Source organism: Vigna unguiculata, chromosome 2 (genome assembly GCF_037176805.1).
Source record: "Vigna unguiculata cultivar grain cowpea cultivar isolate G323 ecotype 2 chromosome 2, ASM3717680v1, whole genome shotgun sequence".
Classification (NCBI taxonomy): Eukaryota; Viridiplantae; Streptophyta; class Magnoliopsida; order Fabales; family Fabaceae; genus Vigna; species Vigna unguiculata.
Window position 1 is genome coordinate 29008914 of NC_140793.1, and position 20071 is coordinate 29028984.

The window sequence follows — 20071 nt, forward strand, 5'->3', positions numbered from 1 at the left end:
TGTTAAAATTAATAATTATTTTTTTTAGATAGCAACTTTAATCTTAAAAAGATAGTAGTTTAATAATTACTAATCAATTTTTTTTTTGTTGTAAAGAAATAAAGTCTTAGTAAAAGTATAAATGTGTTAGCTTTTATAAAAATGTGTTATTAAAGTAAAATTTGTAAATGCGCTTATGAGATGTGTAAAAGGAAAAAAAACAAATACGTTTTCTTTTATGAACAAGAAAGGAATGAAAGATTATGGCCTAAAAAAAGAGTATTTTAAATAATAATATATGATAAAAAAAATAATGAATGCAACTCTAAATTTTAACAAAATAATTAAAAATTTATGAGAATACTCAATTATAAAGAACAATGACAATAAACCAAAGAAAATCAAAATGCAGTAAATATTCTAATAAAACAATCATTATCTCTCTTTACCATAACAGTCTACAAAATAAAAAACCAATAGTTTTAATTTTGAAAAACCAAGTCTAACTAATATCAAACCGAAACTATCTACATCTTATTATTGAAGAGATTCTATTTGAATTTCTTTGTCTAGTAATTTTTTCTCTGGGTACGAAATTTATCTCCCAACTAAAAATGTTTTTTATTTGTAACTTTATAATTAGCCAAACTCTGATTAACATATTTAGGTTGGACTTCATCTAAATTTTATGCAAGAGAAAAATAGTTTCATTTTTATTCCTAAACAAATAAACTTAATTCGAACATTTTTTTTAAACGAAATAACGTGAACCCGCCGGCGGCACTAAAAAGAAATGCCATAATTAATAACTGAAAAGGAATAATAGCACACACCATATAATAATGATGTGATCTATGTTTTGACAAACTCTTATCTTTTCAAGCCCATCTAAACTATATATTATATTTGTATTTGTTTCAAATTATTGTTATATAGTTTATTTAAATAAAAATAATAAAAATAATAATATTGTTACATTAATTGAGATTGTAAAATGTTAACGTGCCCAGTTATGTATGGAAAACAAATTCGGAAAGAGACCGCGGTTTCCAAGTAAACTACTTGTTTTTCTTTTTTGGTGAATCTCAACTATGCTCTTTTGATTCACCCTTTTAACCCCACAAAACCAAACATCATTGGTCTCAGATCCCACGAACTCCACCATCATACCACTCTTTGCAGTTTGTGCCACCAAAGTTTCTTTTTCTTTTTTTTCATTTTTCTGTTCTGTCTCTGCTTGAAGAATTCAAGAAGTTGTGTTGTCGTGATCAGAAGAACGTAGCTTTTTGAATCGGAGAGAGAGACAGTATTTTCTGTATTTGAACCAATCACTGCTTCGGTAAGTAAAACATCCTCTTTCTTTTTCTTTTTCAATTTTCATCATTGTAATTTTCTTACTTTATGATTATGCTTCTTCTTTTCTTTTTTTTTCAGAACCCCATTATCCACAGTGTAAAGTGCCCAAGTATGCATCTGATGTAGATTATAAAAATCTAAGCTTTCATTCATGCCCACACACACAATCTGACCCAGATAGATATGCATAGGAGGGGAGAGGAATTTGTGTTTTCTGATTTAATCATGAGTATAAGATGGGTTATACTTTGTTGGTTTTTTTTTTTTTTTTCTTTCTACATACGATGAGATATTGTTCCACTTATCGATTGATCTCCTTGGTTTTGTTTCTCCCTTTCCTTCTCTAATTTCTTTGTCATGGCTGAGTTCTTTGTTTTTAACCCGAGTTTCTAGATTTTGACTTTTTTGGAGGATGGTTTTTCCTTGATTTATTTTGATTGACTGAATGAGATTCCTCATCTTTTGAGATGTGGACTTGTGTGGGGAGTTTTTCTTTACCTCCGTCAAAATGAAAACTTAAGATTGACTCTGAAAAACAGACTTTTCAGAGTTTTATTTCACCAAAAAAAAAAATCACTGAACAAGAACTGCACTAGAATTGCATAGTCAAAAACTCTTGGCTTTGCTAGTTTCTCTTGTAAATTCAAGGGCCGGGTAGGATCCATCTTTGGTTCTTGGTAGAAGATGGCCTTGCTGGATCCTGGTGTAAAAGAAAAGCTTTTAAACTGTTAAAGTTGCAGTAAAAATAATAAACAATTTAAATTTTGGAGCACATCAGATATATATAAAATTTAAGAAGATTCTGTCCAAAAAGACTGCTATTTAATGTTTGAAAACTGATGGTGACATTATTGTATACAGGAAAAAATTGGTTAGCTTATAAAGGGGGAATTCTTCGGTGATCATCTATCTAATTTGCTCCAGCTAAGGAATCATTGAAGGCCAAGTTGGTTAAATTCTAAGGAGATTGTATTTTGGAGAGGTAAAAGTTAATCAGAAGCATGGGATCTTTCAAGGGTCATGCTTTGCCAGGGACACTGTTTTTTGTAGTTGGGTTGTGGCACATATGGGGCTCTGTGGTGAGATATGTTCGTAATCCTAAGGCATTTGAAGTGAGGGTTTGGAATCCTGTGCCAGGGTTTGATGGGAGGCTCAAGCACCTGGAGCTGTATGTTATTACAATCGGTGCTTTCATTGACATGTGCATCGAGCTCTTGTATTCAACTCACCTCAAGTTTTTTGTTAATGGGGTCCTTAATCCTTCTCATATGAATGACTTTGAGCACTCAGGAATGCTTCTCATGTTTTTCATCTTCGGTGTTGTTGCCTTACTTTCCCAAGAGACCGGGTTAGTTCCCCTCTCCCTCTCTCTCCATCACCTTTTTGAATAGGATAAATTTTGCTTTATAACTTGAATGTTTTTTCTTTATCAAAGAACTAATAATGTTTAACTCAGAGTTTGCTCTGTCCAAATCTTGATTACTCATATGGTTTAGACAATCCAAATCTTGATTTAACATTTTTTCTGCTTTCTGTAATGCTAGATTCTATCAGTTTTTTTTCCAACAGTTGAAAATATTGCTTTTCATTCATTGTTTCTGATTCTTGAAATTAAACTAAAGTTCTTGAAATCACGTTCTACTAACCTGCTTTTTAAGTGAAAGTAGGTTTTGAGTGCTACTGCTGTATGATGAGAAATGGGATAATGATTGAAACAGTTAAGATAATTTTGTGAGATATATAACTCCACGCCATAGACAGCACTAGTTGCATTTGGTTTGGTTCTCTGAGTCACAATCTGTTGGAAGCTGTGGGGCTATGAAATGAAAATTCAAAATAATTCTGCTATGAGGGGGTCTAATAGTTATGCCGTTCACCTTAATTTATTTTTGGTGAAATTAAATATTTGGTCTCTACATTTCACATTATTCTTCAGTTTAATCTTAAGAAACTTCTATAGTTTGGCTTAAACCTGAGTAAATTTCCACAAATCAGCAAAACAAGAGTCATTTCATATTGTAAAAACCAGAGTGTATAGTTTGTCATGTAGGGACTATAACAAAAGTTGATTTTAACCTACTTTGTTTAGTTTGGCTAAGGAACATTTAGATAATAAGATGTAAAGAAACTGACAACCAATCTAATTACCATAAGGAATTAGGTGAACAAGAAGTAAAGCTTCTTCTCAGGAGGTTTTCAATTAGTTCAACTGCCATAGATATTTTCTTTTCCCAATCATAATGATTCATTCATAGACCTCTATCTTTAACTGCATATTCTTATTTTCCTATCATTTCTTCAATATGTCATTGATTATAATTCCATGTCATGATCTGTAGTTTACTAAACATGAAACAGTTACCAATTTCCTTTCAAGCATCTTATTTTATATATCTTTTGAATCATCTTTCCTTATGACTTTTTCTTAACAGATTTCTTCCCTTGCCAGAAGGTGCTCTTTGTTTGATTGCTGCCTCAGCATTCTGTGCAGAGTACCTTCTATTCTACTTCCACTCAACAACACACAAGGGTCTTGAGGGCTATTATCACACCCTCCTTGTCTTCCTGGTGGGACTCTGCATTTTATCTTCAATTGCTGGAGCCCTTTTGCCAACAAGCTTTCCAGTGGACTTGTGCAATGGCATTGCTATAGCACTGCAAGGTTTATGGTTCTATCAGACTGCATTTGTTCTGTATGGCCCTATGATGCCAAGTGGTTGCAAGCTTGGGGAGATGAGTGTCACATGTCATTCCGCTGATAGTGAGGTTCGTGGTGAATTGCTTGCAAACTTTCAGCTCTTTGTTGCTGTTCTTGTGGTCCTTGTGGGAACTGTGGCTTCATATGTTTTTGCTGCATCAAGATATGGGAAGTATGAAGTTAAGAGTTTGCATGCATTTCAGGTTGGATTTGATGAGGAATGAAGCAGTGTTGCTATTTTTTTTTTCTTTTTCTAGTGATAGTGGTAATGTATTTGGAGAGTAGTTTCTTATAGAACACGACTGTATAATGAAGTGAAAAGGTTCATGCATATATGATCACAGAAAAGTGAAAAGTACCCCAAGAGAAAAAAAAAGGATAGATTTTTGTGGTGACAATAATTTTAGGAGTCTGATGTTAAAGTAACTTTGGATTGTTTTTCTGAGGTATATGATTACAAAATGATTTTTGCTGATTACAGAATGTGGATTCCACTTACATCATATTTTCGTTGGTCATCATTCATTCTTGATGATAATGATGATGCATTGGACCTTAACAGGATCATTTTTTCAGACAGAATAATAAACTAAAGCTAACTGTGCTATGCATTCGATTGAACATTTGACATGTTTGGTAGATAGGTTTCCTTCATCATGGTTTGATTATCTTATACGTATTAGATATATTTTATGTGGGACTTTTAAATATCTCATGTGGATCTATTTTGATAAATTTACATGTAATCGATCTAATACCAATTAATAAATAATGTTATAAAATAAGAATAACTATACTGATAACATTTTTCTTCTGAATATGGTTGATTTTCCAATAATCTCACTTTATGGGTTTGTGAAGCAAAGTCTGGTTGGTTTTTTGTTCTATGAGGTTTTGATAATTTCATATTGGTTACACATATCATGAGAGTGCGACAACAGTAAAGTTTATCAAACCAGCTTTTAGGACGTTGCGCCGACTTTATATTTGCAATTTATAGTTTGCTTTTCTATGAAGAATAACTCATCAATTTATTCTAAAAATTTATCTCATCAATATAAATCTTTAAAACTAAAATATAGAAAAAACTGTCATGAGTTATTTTTGTCCTCTTTAATCCATAAATATATTCATATTATCATCACTTAAATCCACGTACCAGAGACCACAAAATGAACATTGATTTTAAAAGCTAGAAAAATATAAGAATTTATTCAAAATTTTCTTAGCTTCAGAAAATGAGATACAATTTCAGAGACTGAATAATTTCCTCTTTAATATTTAAACAAATTGTATTCAGTTGCAATCTATCTACTTTAAAATTACAATAGTCTCTCCCTTTTCAATTTCCACATGTTCATATATATGTGTATATATATATATATATATATATATATATATATATATATATATATATATATATATAAAATAAAACTAGATAGCAATTTATCCAATAAAAATGTAGGAGCAATGCCATAGAAATATGCATAGTTCATGTGTTGCTAAATTATTAGTGAACATTGTTTTGGCAACAACCTTCCAACTTCAAACTTCTGTTTAAGTATGCAGGTCTTCACATTTGGCATATATGAACCAGTACAATTAACTTCTTTTTTAAATCTATGATGCCCCATTTTGCATATAAAAGATGCTCTGGTAAGCTTTGAAGAAGGATGACTTAGATCCTGTTCCCAAGCACATATAACACAACAAATGCAAGGAGGCTTTGTGAAGTCAAATACTAAAATGCAGTTTCTATTTAGAGTAATACATTAGTTGTGCTTTCTAGGATAAGATTTTTCACAGAAGGACCCGATTCATTTCTCTAGTATGGGACGATAATGGTCTCTATAAGCTCTTGAAGGGGTGCCAGCTCCTTTTTGTCAATCAGCCCAAACTCCTGCATAACAAATACTAGTTAATTTCAAACAAAATCTACACAGTTAGACAAATATTTTATTTATATTATTGATAATATTATTTTTTAAAAATGGATTGATAGACAAAGAGCCAGATAAGTTACTTCAACAAAATAAACAAGTAAAAGGAAAATATGAGGCTTACACAGGTGAAGAGTATAAAATGCTTGAAGCAAGTGTTTAAATGGGCCTCTTCTTTGAGGCTCACAATTTTCTGAAAGTGAGAATGATATATGTGAGCATATACACGGAACAAACGTTTGAATATTGTCTTCACAACTTCCTTGAAGTTGGCAGGAAATGGTGAACCTGAAAGATTTCACAGTTTAAGGAACCAAAATGAAAAAGATGATCATATAATCTAAGAATATTAATGCAAAAATAAAATATTAAAATCTTCACCAAGCTTCTGAGGGAATATGGATTCATCATCAAGCTGTGCTTCAATCCAGTCCATCAGATATTCTACATATTTTGGAGCAGAAACCTCAATAGGTTTTTTAATTTGTACACCATCTGCCCATCTATATTCATACCTAAAGTATTCCAAACAGAGTACAACATTAGAACTACGGATGCATAAATATCTAGTACAGATGGATCTAGACTTTTGATTATCATTATAGGTATGTTTACATAAAACACACGAGTTCCCACCAAAAGGGTAGAGTACAAAAGACACTCATTGCTAAATATTGTCTAGAATCAAAACAAAATGACTGACTCAAGCATCCAAATTACATGATTTTGCAGAAACACAGAACTGAAAGGCAAGACAACATAAGAGCCAATGTATAAATAAATATATAGCGCAGATGGATCTAGAATTATTATAAATATTAAAGGAAAGTTTACACACCTGCAATTGGAGTATTTTTTAGGTACTTTCAGAAAGGAAGTGCAGAACTTACTCACTGCAAAGTAACAGTCTAGATTCTATAGAAAATGAACAATTGGCAAGAATAGCCAATGATTTGCAGATACAGAGAACCAAAGAAGAAATTAACACAAATAACTGAAGAAATGGCACCTTTAACAGCACTACGCAACAGCAACCTTTTTCTTTACCAAAATAGTGTGATAGCACTATTTTGTAAAAAACTACATTCAAATTCTTATAGAAGGAGATACTCACAAGGAGTAAACAATTTATGCCAAAGTGTGATAAGCTTTAAGATAAGCTTTAAGAACACAACCATTGTTTCAAGCTTCATAGTTATTTAGTTACCAGTCAATTCAAGATACTAGATACACAATGGACATTGTTTCAAGGAACTCAGATTTTTTCATCCAACAGCAAAGATAATTGAAAGAACGTCATCCGACTAAAAATCTAAAAGCATACAAATGCTTTCCCCCTCAAAATGAAAGGTAAACAAAGAAATCAGTCAGTTAAATATTCCATACTTGGGTCCTGCCGACATTGTCCGACAATTCTCTGGAGTACAGAACTCTGTAAGGGTACCATAAAGCAGATTCACCTGGTTGAAGAAATCAACAGCTGTAATGTAGACAGAAAAAAAGGTTAGATTACTGCATCTCAGAATTCTATTAATACATAGAGGAGGAAATCAAGAATAAAAGGCATAAGAAAACTTCATGTAGAATATACACTGCTCTTAACAAGGCATTAGAGAGAGAAAAATAGTTACTGTTGACAGCTAGCCACTCATTTAAATCCTCCCCAGGAGGTAGCTTTACTGCTTCCCTCAGATTTCCACTACCCAATGTGGCATCAATATGTTTTCTAAGTTGAGCTCCCTGCAATAATAACAATAATAATAATTAGCAGCAGAGTTCCATTCAGCTCCCACTGGATCTGTGCGAATCTAAAAAAATCCAAGACAGACCATCGGATCACTATCTTCTCTGCCTCACTGCCTCACGTTTATCACAAAAAACCAGTTGAAAACTAAAAAACCCAAATTATATCTATATATGTAAGGACAACTTATAAACTCATAACCATTGACGACGAAAAATTAAGAGAATTTTACCATTACTCCTTCCTTCCCCTTCCCCTCTTCAGCCAAAGATTAAAAAAGAAACAAATAAGACAACTTGACAAGTCCAGACAATTTTTAACAGCTGCCAAGAGCAAAACACAAACATGCCGAAAATGCGTAAATTGTGTTAAATGCGTGACGGTTAGATATTCGTCATCAATTTTGGAGTGAATGCAATACAAAGTAATATTGTAAAATATGATTTTATAAAATGACTCCATTAAATGTAACTTTACTTTGAAGATAACACAATTAAAGATTACATTTATTGAGTATACCATGTAAATCCATTTCCTACATCATCTCTTCCCTGACAAAAAATAGTCTCATTTGGGAGGATCAAACCATTTTACTTCTAAATGTGTTCCTTTTTCTCAAATTCTTATCCTTTTACATCATATTTCTAAATTCCAAGAAAAATAAAATATACTATTATATTGCAGAGATTTTCCCAGTTGCTTTTGAACAGGGTCTTTTAACAAAAGGACATTTAGTGCTTCAAGCAATCTAATATTTTGAGTAATCATTAGGATGCCTTTCGTGAGCTCTGTGTAAGGCTAAAGCAATTCCTTCTCATTTCATGCACGTGTGCAATAAAAACTGAATTGGTCATAACAGCAAGGCTCTAAGCTTTAAATGAAGAAAAACAAAAACTTAAAATCATCAAGAACAAATAATATCTTAAACAGGATCCCAGAAAAATAATAGGAACCCACCTTACTTCCAGATGGAGTACTTTTTTTTGGGCGGAATGTTCTCTGGTTTCTGTTGCAGAACAATATCAGGTAAGATACTAACGAAGGAAGGAAGAGAATCAAAATAAACTGAATTACTAAAAATATTTCATCAACATTGTTTGCATTTGTGACATGCAAAATAGTATCATCCAAAGTTGCACTAAAAGCATAATAATTATTTTATATCTCTATTGCTGATTATTCATTTTTTTAACAAAAATCATTTCACACATTTGTAACTGTTAGTGAGAGGGGGGAGTCTATTAACTTGAACGTCCAGATTATAAAAATATCTGCGTCAACTAGCTGTCCATTAATCAGCAAGTATTTACATGGAAAAAAAAAAGAGCAGGCCAAATATGAGTAGTGATCATTTGTGACACCATAATAAACCAATTTAGTTTGATATAAAGAAAGAAAAAAGGAAAGGTAAGACAAACACGAAAGGGTATAAATGGTTTTGAAATGCTAAAGAAGTATGGATTACTGATCACATGATAGGACATAGAGGTAATGAAGGAATTCTATACACAATCAATTGAAGTGACAACTGAAACATTTTTGTCTTCATATTAAACTACGAATGAATTTAAAAATTCAAGTACTTGTTTTCATAGAAGTACCATTGTACCAATAGTTATGAATGACGAAATGATGAAAAGTCAACAATATTATAATTTACTAATATTTAACATTTCAGAAATTAAATTTGTTTAACATTAACTAGGAGAACAGAAAAAAGTGGCATATCACTGATGAAAAAAAAAAAAAAAAAAAGGTAGATACCCTATAACTTTTTCAGAAGAAATCATAGAGTTGTTTGTCCGAGGAATAGCTGCTGTTCACTTGGTCAAAAGGATGTGATAAAATATCAGATAAATGAGCAAATTTTGAATGTGTCACATGATCTCAAACAGCAACAAATTTGCTCATTAAATACTTATGATATGTTGAAAACCTCCCGGAGAGTTAAAGAGCTACAATTAGTGCATAGAAATGTTTTTCCAAACAAAATGGAAGTAGATAAAAAGGGAGGATCAGTATTGTATGATTTTGTCGAAAGAAATAAAAATTATTGGTAGCCAGAAGTAAATGAATAGGGAGGGAATAACATTGTTGTTAAATGGTTGTTCTTTAGTTTGGAATGGCGGTGCGAACTTTTTGCCTACTGCCACAGGCTATTTCTGAAGGGAGACCCGTTATGGTGGAGCCACAAGCCACAATGGCGCATTTATGTGGCAAAATTGTGTCCTTCAACCACTCACCATTGACAACAATAGCAGAAAATCGACATCTAAGCTCCTTAGACTCATAATGTCAGATAGATTAACTAGAAATCATGTTTAGCTGACCATTGAAAAAAATTAAACCAGACAATAAGGCTCTTTCACCAAATCTCATACACTTGATCAAATGTGAAATTACGAGAAGTATACTGAGATATGTTAAGAAATATTGATCTTAAATAAACTGCGAGGAAAATCCTATGGAATGAAAAGGGGAATTTGCCATTACTTATTTTATCCACTGAAATAATTCTGGATTTGCTTGGAAAGTGCATGGTGAACTTTCTCTATAATATAATTATTGAATCTTAAAAGAACAAGGGTTTGTTTGATTTCCTTTTCATATTTTGTTTGCTTAATAACTCTTTTCTAAAACAACTTTACTCTAATTATCAATCAATTCATCATCTAAACTCTATTAAGTTTACTATGAGCATGTAAAACCAGTCTAATAACCTACACCCTTTAAAGAAAGAAAAAATCTCCCCGAAATAATCTATTCCCCAAACATGGAATACACAAAATCACTCCAATTCTACCTGCTCAACAGAATTACTAAGAGTAATTAAATAGTACGATGGATTAACAATAGATCACTGATAAACATAGTAGTAGTGCGCACTAAATTTCCCCAAATACATATACTTGAATGTAAAAAACGTGATCCAGATTAAAAGTTGTTTAATTGAAAAATAAACTACGCATTTAAATATTGAACAAAGATCACTGATCGGATCACAAACATAACAAACTGTGAGAAGAAGAATCCATTAAAATGCAAACAAAAATCAAAGAAAGTAAAACTCGGAATTGAAAGTTGAGAAGTGTGAATCGTAGTAAAAATTGAAACTTTCGCACTTACCTGCCTATACCGAAGAGGCTCATGGCTGGGTTGAGAGAAAGAGAGAGAGGAAAACTTTTCGTCTATGGCGTCTTTTCCACTCACAAGGTTTCGACTTTAGAATTCGAATATTTTATTTTTATTTTTTGTCACAATGACCAAATCACCCTTCTTTCTGTTTTTAATCACTCCTTAGTCCCTTCCACTTGCGTGTGCGTGGTGTAATAATTGAGTATCGACATATTTCGATTATTAAAATAAGGTTTAAATATATTTTTTTTATTTCTTTAAAATTTCAACTTAATTTAATCTATTAATTTTAAGAAAAATTGGCCTAATTTAATATATCAATTTTAAAAATACATAAATTTAATCATTTTAATTAGATGTTATTAAGTTTATTTATCGTTTCAAATATGTTTCACAATAGTAATTAAGTTATTTACATCATTTGTCACATATCTATTTTAAGATTAGTTGAGAAATATATTTGAAATGCGTTAAAAACGTAAATTAAACTTGACAAACTTTGATTAAAATAATTAAATCTAAACATTTATATAATTAAATTAAATCAAAATTTCGAATAGAAATTAATTACAACTTTTACTAAAAATTTAAATGATAAAAAATATATTTAATCTTTAAAATAACATTACGCTTATATATGATTTAAATATTTTTTATGATGTACATCGGTGACTAGTATTTTTTGAGGAATCAAAATATAGTTTTAATAAAAATCGAAACTAATTTAATATTTAATATTTTTAAAATTAGATTGATGATTATGCAAATAAAGGTGAGATTTCAAGTTTAATGACACAATATATAAAAACAATAATTAAATAATTAATATTTTAATATTTTAATTTATAAAATATTTATAAAAAATATCGATTTATAAGCTAAAATTAAACCTATCATAATATCTAATTTTAAATGTTAATATATTATACCAATTTTAGTTAATAATATTGAATTTACTATAATGAAAAATAATCTTTTATTGATAACTTAATAATTAATGTACGTACGTCAATTTTAATTTTGTCAGCGAAAAAAATGAAAATTGTGATAACTTAATCCACGGATGTATAAGTATAGAAGGTGTGTATTATATAACATAACTTTGTCGATAAATTTCACAATTTAATACATAAAAAAAAATCAAAAAAAGTACAATTTAATATCAAATTCGATAATAGATATTACTTCCTGAAAAATATCTCTACAAATATCAACGATTATAAAATTATCGCATATTTTAGATTCATTCGTAGATAAATCAGAAACAAAAAAAGTTTAATCCTTTTATAAGCCACATTTTAACACAGTAACAACAAAAAGTAGTCCTTGGAATTTAAACAAAAAATAGCATTACTTAAAGTTGCTTTTCTTTTACAAAAATTATGGAGATAAATAATATATTTTTAAAAAATTAAGAAATCATATATATATATATATATATATTATAAAATTAATTTATTGTTTTTTATCTCAAAAATTTACCTGTTATAAACTTTCAATCCTCAAACATTTATTTATTTATTTATTTATTTTAAGACTATTTTCCATCACTATTTTGTCTTTCAAAACAACCATGTAAGAGGCAGCAAATGATAAATAAATATTTTTCCAAAGACTTTCACCTCTTTCAGATTTTTGAGCTTTCTATTTTTTCTTTTCTCTGATATGAAATCTCTATTTAATTTTTAAAGATTACATCTATACCTAACATAAATTTTATTTGTTTGAAATCTAACTTCAAATTATAATTATATAATCTATTTTTTAATTTAATTTCTTAAAAATAAATTATAAAGATAATGCAATTGACTTGTCCCAATTTGATTAAAAAAAACTGAGTTGGACTATCCCAATATGTATAATAAATAAAATCTTAAAAGAAGTTACATACAAATGTTATAATATTTTTTCTTAATATTTAACATTGTTACATCCAATGAGCCTATCATTTAAAATAAAATTCAACCAAAGTCGACAACCATAAGATTAACATATTAATGTTTATATATGATTATCGTTTATATAAACTAAATATGCAAAATAATATATAAGAAAATGAAAAAAAAATATGTTTGACTTAAAAATTAAAATATAATAAAATTTTGTTGAGTTATTTGTTGGGTACATAGTGTCTATATGCAAAAAAAAAATTGCGAGTACACAAGAATATTAATAGATAATTCAAAAATAAATAATTTTTAAATTTTAAAATAAAATTTAAATAAAAGTACAAAAAAATTAAATATAAATAAATTTTTATTTTAATTAAACTTAATCTAATAAAATATAAATTAAATCTTATATTTAATTAAACTTAACTTAACAAAATATAAATTAAATTTTAATTCTAATTTTTTGCGGGTAACAAATATACGAGTATGAATAATATGATACCCGTACCCGACAATTTTAAATGGATATTAAGATACCCATTACTCACAAATTTTATCGGCGAATATCTGCATAAATGGTTAGTTTTGTTATCCTTAGACATGCATGAGATGTGTGTTAGCCAAGGAAACCTAAACAAATCAAGTGATTTATAATACCTAGCTTGCTTCATGTTTTTTAAGGAAACTAACAAATATGACTCAACTCATATTATCATTCATAATTTTAACAAATATAATAAATGATTATGTGATACAGTTCAAGGCTGTTGTAAATTTCAAATTGCTATTTATGTGAATTAGATTGATCAATTGAATCTTTCTGACCTAACTAACTTTTTTTCTTTTACATCAAATGGGTATAGTTTAATTCCAATTATGTTCACAAAACATCAAGTGACAAATACACTAAGAAGTGGATTCATGCATCATACATTAATAAAGTCATTCACAAACCAATCAACACAGATTTAGACCAATTGAACCAATATCAAATTAAATTTATCACACCAATCTCTCAATTACACACATAAGTTCATTCTATTCAAATCACAATCATGCATACACAATTTACTAGTTCTCCTACTTAGAGTAAAAGTGTGACACACAAGAAAAACTCAACTTCTAATAGGATGCTATAACTATAAAAAGTAAAAAAAAAATCTATTAAAGATCATAACACATCTTCATGATCGCTAAGAAACAAATATTCACATTGAGTTGTTTTGAGTCACATGTGTGAATTAAGAGTAACACATAACACGAAATATTACACTGAATAAAAAAATAGTAAAAAATGAGACTTATTTCATTTTAAACTTTGATCGATTGGATGTGTAGAATTCTCTACAAGAATCATTTCTACTATCTTTATTCTTTAAATAAACAAAAGGATATAATGAAAATTATAAAGAAAAAATGACAAAAAGAAGTTTTAGAAAAATTATGTTTTTATATAAAAGAAATTTGATTAACAAAAACTATATTTATAACCTTAAATTTCAACTAATAAAATAATCGAGTATTTATTAGAAATTACTATTTTCCTTTACTATTTTTTATGTCTTTATACAAACTCTTATATGAAAAAAAAAATTACTGCAAAGAGTTACATACTTCGATAAAATTAAATTTCACTCATTTTGTGAGTAATAGCTGATTGAATGATTAGAAAAATACTTAGACACATAATTGTTACTATATTTAAGAATGGAAAAATTAACAAATGAATGATACTTGTTTTGTGAGACATCTTAAACCATGTGCAATAATGTACATCAATGAAATTTGTACAAATACAACCTGATAAAATCTAGGTCCATAGAATAAGCAACACATAGTTTTAGGAATATGAAAAACTCCTTCTACTGGATGACACTGTTTAAATATAACTGGGCTTGTGAAAGTATTAAATGACTTTACAGTATGCATTTAAATTATAATGAAAAAAAATGTGGTAAGTTATGAAAAAAAAAAAAGTTGTAGCATAATTATGAAGAGTTTATGTTTAACTAAAGAAAAAATAATTAAAGTTATATGTTGTAAGTTGATTCTCAAATTGTGATTATAGGTTGTATCTATTTAAGTCATCCAAACCAAAACATCTGTAGAAGATGTTGGAGTGTTACATTTAAACATATTTTCCAAAAAAAAAAAAACAATAAACATTTTTTTAAGACAAAAGATAAGGGAAATGGAGGGGAATTACCTTCCTTTTATCTACAATATTTATTTATGCAAAAATTTCTTAAAATAGTTTTAACTATTCTTACATAGTTTTTTCTGTTTGAATTGCATAATTTCCTTTCTAGACTTTAGTCATCTGCAATAAAAAACACACAAAATTTATTGTTCTACCAAAACTTTTAATTTTGAAACGCCAACAAGTTCTCTTAATAAATGATTATTTTGAATAAGAAAACAAAGTAAATTTAATCAGTGATAATGATTTCTTTACAAAAATTTATTGATGAGAAAAAAAAAACACGCTAAAATGAGATTGATTCAACTGTCTTAAAAGAAAATAAAAGAGGAGGAGATAAGCACAAAAATAAAAATAAAAAAGCAATTAAGATTTAAAAAGAAAACAATAAATAAAGGTGAAGGTTCCTTTTGTTGAGTAGTAGAAGTAGTAGTTAATATGCAGCAATAACATTGTTGAATCCCTACAATTTCATTTTTACCTATCCAAACCAAATCATGTCTCAACTCTCACAGGTAACCGCCCCTCCCCTTCTCTAATGCTCTTCTCCCCACCCAGATTCGCCCTTTTCCCCTCTTTTTTACCACAACCATGAGCGTTCCTCCGCCGTCTACGGCTGCGATGTGGACGCCGTTCACGGCGGCCCAGTGGCACGAGCTGGAGCATCAGGCCCTCATCTTCAAGTACCTTAAGGCGGGGCTCTCCGTTCCCCCCGACCTCCTTCTCCCCATCCGCAAGAGCCTCCAATTCATGGCACACCCATCTCGTGAGTAATCGCAAACGATGACCTATGACCTATTTTTCGTTTTATGCCTCTTATTCGTGTGAAGTTTGAGTCTTTATGGTTTTTCTGCAGTTGGGGGGTACTATGGGAAGAAGATAGACCCTGAACCTGGTCGGTGCAGGAGAACCGATGGGAAGAAGTGGAGGTGCTCGAGGGATGCTCACCCTGACTCCAAGTACTGCGACCGTCATATGATACGACGTCGTTACCGTTCAAGAAAGCCTGTGGAATCTCAACCTCACTCTTCTTCTGCTTCTTCAAACCCTGTTGCTGCTTCTGCTTCTGCTGCTTCCTCTGCAACGGGTTCTGCCGTCACTTCTGCAGCTGGTTCTGCTGCTGCATCTGCAACAACCCTCAACACCCTTCCTTTGCATACCAATGGTGCCCGGGAGGGTTTCACTTTCACCCTTGGGAACAGCGCCACCACTACCGCGCCCACACTCTCCCACCTTCACATGGACCCCCTCACTCTTTCAGGTGACAACACCAAGAAAACTTACAGGTATGTATATACCCATTCGCCTCTTTCAGCTTGAGCCCTATGTGAGAGTTTTTGAATTGGTTACTTTTTTTTTTCTTTGCCGTATTTAATTATGTGTGAATGGCATCTGAAGACGAGCAGCGGTGTAATCCATGTACTCGACCTCATCAGGACAAACACCACTGTCTGTCGCCGATGTTGTAGTGTGAATAGGGTAGGGTATTGTGTGTGTTGCTTGCTGCATTTGTCTTTAAGGGTGTTTGACTTTTGGGATTGTGGCAATGATTGCTGTGATTTTTTAGTGGAGTGTGTGAGTGTTTTACTTCACGGTAACAGGTAGTGTATTATTATGCTATAGTTCTGTACAGCAAACATGGTAGCGGTGATGTTAAGTTACCTAACATGTGGACCATTATGATGTGTGGAGTGAGATTCTGGGAGTGAGGTGTAAGTTATCTGCCTAGAGTTTTAGTTAGATTTGTATTCTATTCAATTTGATTTGTCTCTATTTTGATAAGATGCATAAGATGCAGTGCCGATGAGGTATCTTCGTAAATTCATTTTGGCATTTTCCCCCCAAATCTTTTGCATACACTTTGAAGCAAATTTCAACTTTGCCCCTTAGAAACTGCATAAGTTCTGATAAGCTGTCTTCTTAAATTCAACTTTGAGTTTTTTTCCCAAAGTTTCCCGCGGTGTGTTCAATGAATGCTTTGAAGCAATTTTCAACATTGACCCTTTGAAACCTCATGCAAGTTCTGATGAGCTATCTTCATTAATTCAACTGTGTTTTTCTCCCAAAACTTTTTGTGTTTTCAATGAATACTTTTGAGCAATTTTTCGCTTTACCCCTCAGAAACAGCATATAAATTTGCCATTTTTTTTTTGGGTTTGCGTTGAATCAGGTGTTGGTAGTTTATTGTTGAAAATTTGTGAAGTTATTGATTTTCTTGTGACCTTGATTGTCTTCTTCTGGATGTTCGTCTGAGATCATGAGATGGGGTTCCAGGTTTAGATATTCAAGTGTTTTTTTTAAATGCTTTTCATACTTGTAAGAAGTGTAGGCCATTTTTTACCTTGCCTTGTCAGAGTAAATCATGTAGTATCATGGTGTAATTTGATAAAATTGGAAATCAAGGATTTACCAATGATTGCATGTTAGCAATCTGAAATCATAGCGGTGCATTGATGTTTATGTTTGATGCAGTTAATGCAATGGTAAAAGGTAGCTTTGTTTTGGTGGACCATGCATCCAAATAGTGATGGATAGTTGTCTGGTGACTTGGGATAGATTTTCTAAGGGAATATTGAATATTGCTATTTTCTCTAATTGTTTGGTGAAGTGATTTTTCAACGTTGGTGAGCGCTACTCGAATCTTCCATTTCCTTCAATGTCTTCTCCATCTTGTGCTGCACGCATTCTTGTTTTCCTTCCCTACTACTTTGGGATTCAATTCTAATAAAGCTTTGTGATAGTTTACTATTTTGTGTGTGTGAATAGAAACTAATTGATATTTGGTACTGTTACTGACTAAGACATGCATGCTTTGAAGGTGACTTTTTTTATTTGTAAAGTAAAAAATAAAAGGTGTTATGAAAATGAGAGGGAGGAGAACGATCAATCTCATTGAAGTACATGTTTTTTATTCATCATAAGGAACTGGTGTAATTTGAGGTCATTTGGATATTGACTTATTTTTGCAAAGATAGAATCAGGGAGCATCTAAATTGCCCTGTGCAGAGTATGTAAGAACAGTTTTCTTCTGGTCAGTGCCTAAATCATTCATCTCAATAGATCCATGTGCAGATGGTTGCTTTTTCATTTCATGGCTTCAGTGACCCCAGCCACCTAGTTTCAGATCCATTTGTATAAATTTTCATAATTTTTTCTTCAAAATTTCCAAAATCTTTTGGCAATTTCCTGTTATGCATACTTGAAATAAATGAAACATGATGTTAAATAAACACTCCTCAGGTTTGGACTGAACTCAGAAGCAGATGAACACGTCTTACAGAAAGATCTGGGAAGTGTGAGATATCAAGGTTATGACTTCACCTCAGACAGCATGTGGTCTCATATGTCTCCAATTCCATCAAGTACTGTTTCGGAATCAAGAAGTGGTTCTACCATGCTGGGCAACTGCTTCCAACAGCAAACAATGCGAGATGCCGATCTGTTGAATCTGGAAACTGCAAGGACCAAAGACCTTATCTTTAGTAGCCAGTTAAGTTCAGGAGGGAGTTTGAAACAGGAATATCAGTCTCCCCAGTCTCTCTTCAGTGACTGGGACTGGAAGAAGGATTTAAGTTCCTCTGCCATTGAGTATAGACCCAACAAGGATTTTAACTGCAACCCAGATGTGAATGTTGATTAAAATGGTTCTTTACAAGGCTTGGAAGGAGTGTTTTGTGTCTTGATGTGTCCAGCATCCAGCGAAGGAAACATTTGAATCAGGAAGTGGTCCCCCACCCTTTGTTTTTTCCCCCCAATCCATGGAAAATAGAAGTGAGACAGCCGAGGAATGATGTTTTAATTTGGTGTTGTTCTCTTATATATCTTAAATACTTGATACTTGAATGAGTTATGCGTTCTTTACATGTAAACTTGTAATATTTGTGTTTTGATTAGTGTAATGACATTTAGTTTGAGTGGTGTGTTGGTAATGATTGTTAGAGAGATTATGGTATTTTTAATGACCAACATTCTTGAGCATGGTGTGATGAATGATTTAGATGATTTTAAAGGCAAGGTGGTAGCATAAATGGGGACATTGGAATGAGTGTAGGGCTTTGGAAGTGATGAGCAATAGTGGAGAAGAGAGGGGCAAATAGTGGTTTGCATCGGAATTTAGATGCTAAAATAGCAGTGAAGTGGTGCTATCATAGCTACAGCCAACAGGGGTTATAAATGAGCTGTGCAGTGGTTGTTGGCATATTAATGCTTCATTTTCGATTAGCAATTCGAGGTAGAGAGGCGGTGTTGTGTTGGATTTGCTGTTGGCGTTTCATAATGGTTTTTAACCCCATTCTCCCTTTTTTTTTGTACTTTTTGTAATTCCATTTAATTGTGTTTCTCCGGTGGAAGCCAAACCACCTTGGTTGCCATTTCATTGTCAGCCAGAAGAAAAAATATCCCTTTTTTTAGTTCAAAAGGAAAATCCACATTAAGTGTAGTGTTGTTCTACAACTTTTTTATTTTTAAAAACTTGTTTTAGTCTTTGAAATCATGAATAGATTATGCAAATCCAGCACGATTCACCTCTGGATCAGGTGCCATGCAAACCCAAGTTGATTAGTGAAGAAAAAACCAGGTTCCACCGACAAAGTTTTCAAATCAAATTTATTAGTGTGAGAAATTTAGGTTCCACCTTGAATAGAAACATTATATACAATACTATATTTTAGAATCAGTAATTCCATTATTCAAAATTTTATTTTAGCATCAGTAACTTTTTTTCTTAATTATTAATAGTCATTATTATTGTTATTATTATTATATTTTTGTTAAATAATTGTATTTTATTTAAACAAATTTTAATTATTAAATTATTAATGCTATTATTAAATAACCAACTATATTTTATTTTAACTTACTTATTTAATTATTAATTTTAATAATAGTAATAATAATTATAATAATAATATTATTATTAATTTAATAAATATTTATAGTGTATTCAAGCATTTTCCCTAATTATCAGTTGCCAGTACTATTGTAATTATAATAATAATTATTATTATTGTTATTATTTTTAATTATATTATTTTTTATATTATTTTTTTAACTTGTAGAATTTATTTTAATATTACTATATTTTAAATTTGTAGAATATAACTCTTTGCTGTATATATGTGAAGGATT

The 20071-nt window shown here is 31.0% G+C and overlaps 3 protein-coding genes across 6 annotated transcripts; 2 read left to right on the top strand and 1 right to left on the bottom strand.

The window, feature by feature from the left end:
- Positions 1 to 1016: 1016 nt before the first annotated feature.
- LOC114173756 (plant viral-response family protein) lies at positions 1017 to 4516 on the top strand. 3 transcript variants are annotated; one of them, XM_028058338.2, is made up of 4 exons: positions 1017 to 1318; positions 1414 to 1444; positions 2197 to 2683; positions 3768 to 4516. In XM_028058338.2, the coding sequence occupies exons 3-4, from the start codon at positions 2337 to 2339 to the stop codon at positions 4255 to 4257; spliced, it is 837 nt and encodes a 278-aa protein (XP_027914139.2). In that variant the 5' UTR covers positions 1017 to 1318; positions 1414 to 1444; positions 2197 to 2336; the 3' UTR covers positions 4258 to 4516. The 3 variants fall into 3 exon arrangements, with proteins under 3 accessions (XP_027914139.2, XP_027914140.2, XP_027914141.2); XM_028058339.2 differs by lacking the exon at positions 1414 to 1444; XM_028058340.2 differs by lacking the exons at positions 1017 to 1318; positions 1414 to 1444 and having other exon boundaries at positions 1482 to 2683.
- Positions 4517 to 5478: 962 nt separating this feature from the next.
- LOC114174226 (MOB kinase activator-like 1A) lies at positions 5479 to 10988 on the bottom strand. 2 transcript variants are annotated; one of them, XM_028059020.2, is made up of 7 exons: positions 10844 to 10988; positions 8675 to 8723; positions 7605 to 7713; positions 7360 to 7453; positions 6355 to 6488; positions 6098 to 6261; positions 5479 to 5933 (listed from the first exon to the last, which is right to left on the bottom strand). In XM_028059020.2, exons 1-7 carry the CDS (start codon positions 10864 to 10866, stop codon positions 5859 to 5861), a joined length of 648 nt encoding a protein of 215 aa, XP_027914821.1. In that variant the 5' UTR covers positions 10867 to 10988; the 3' UTR covers positions 5479 to 5858. The 2 variants fall into 2 exon arrangements, with proteins under 2 accessions (XP_027914821.1, XP_085526093.1); XM_085669967.1 differs by lacking the exon at positions 10844 to 10988 and adding an exon at positions 9482 to 9522.
- A 4377-nt stretch (positions 10989 to 15365) lies between these two features.
- On the top strand, positions 15366 to 18858 carry LOC114174006 (growth-regulating factor 3-like). Its single transcript, XM_028058727.2, has 3 exons — positions 15366 to 15710; positions 15801 to 16230; positions 18185 to 18858. Exons 1-3 carry the CDS (start codon positions 15536 to 15538, stop codon positions 18582 to 18584), a joined length of 1005 nt encoding a protein of 334 aa, XP_027914528.2. The 5' UTR covers positions 15366 to 15535; the 3' UTR covers positions 18585 to 18858.
- Positions 18859 to 20071: the final 1213 nt, after the last annotated feature.

Bases quoted from the DNA above. Each gene is read 5' to 3' on its own strand.
- LOC114173756 (XM_028058338.2), top strand. From the start codon at position 2,337: ATGGGATCTTTCAAGGGTCATGCTTTGCCAGGGACACTGTTTTTTGTA. The intron at 2,684-3,767 runs GTTAGTTCCCCT...TTTTCTTAACAG, and splicing joins TTACTTTCCCAAGAGACCGG to ATTTCTTCCCTTGCCAGAAG.
- LOC114174226 (XM_085669967.1), bottom strand. From the start codon at position 9,507: ATGATTTCTTCTGAAAAAGTTATAGG. The intron at 8,724-9,481 runs GTATCTACCTTT...GTTCTGCAACAG, and splicing joins TCTTCTGAAAAAGTTATAGG to AAACCAGAGAACATTCCGCC. The intron at 6,489-7,359 runs GTATGGAATATT...GGAATACTTTAG, and splicing joins ACAATGTCGGCAGGACCCAA to GTATGAATATAGATGGGCAG.
- LOC114174006 (XM_028058727.2), top strand. From the start codon at position 15,536: ATGAGCGTTCCTCCGCCGTCTACGGCTGCGATGTGGACGCCGTTCACG. The intron at 15,711-15,800 runs GTGAGTAATCGC...GTTTTTCTGCAG, and splicing joins ATTCATGGCACACCCATCTC to TTGGGGGGTACTATGGGAAG. The intron at 16,231-18,184 runs GTATGTATATAC...AACACTCCTCAG, and splicing joins AACACCAAGAAAACTTACAG to GTTTGGACTGAACTCAGAAG.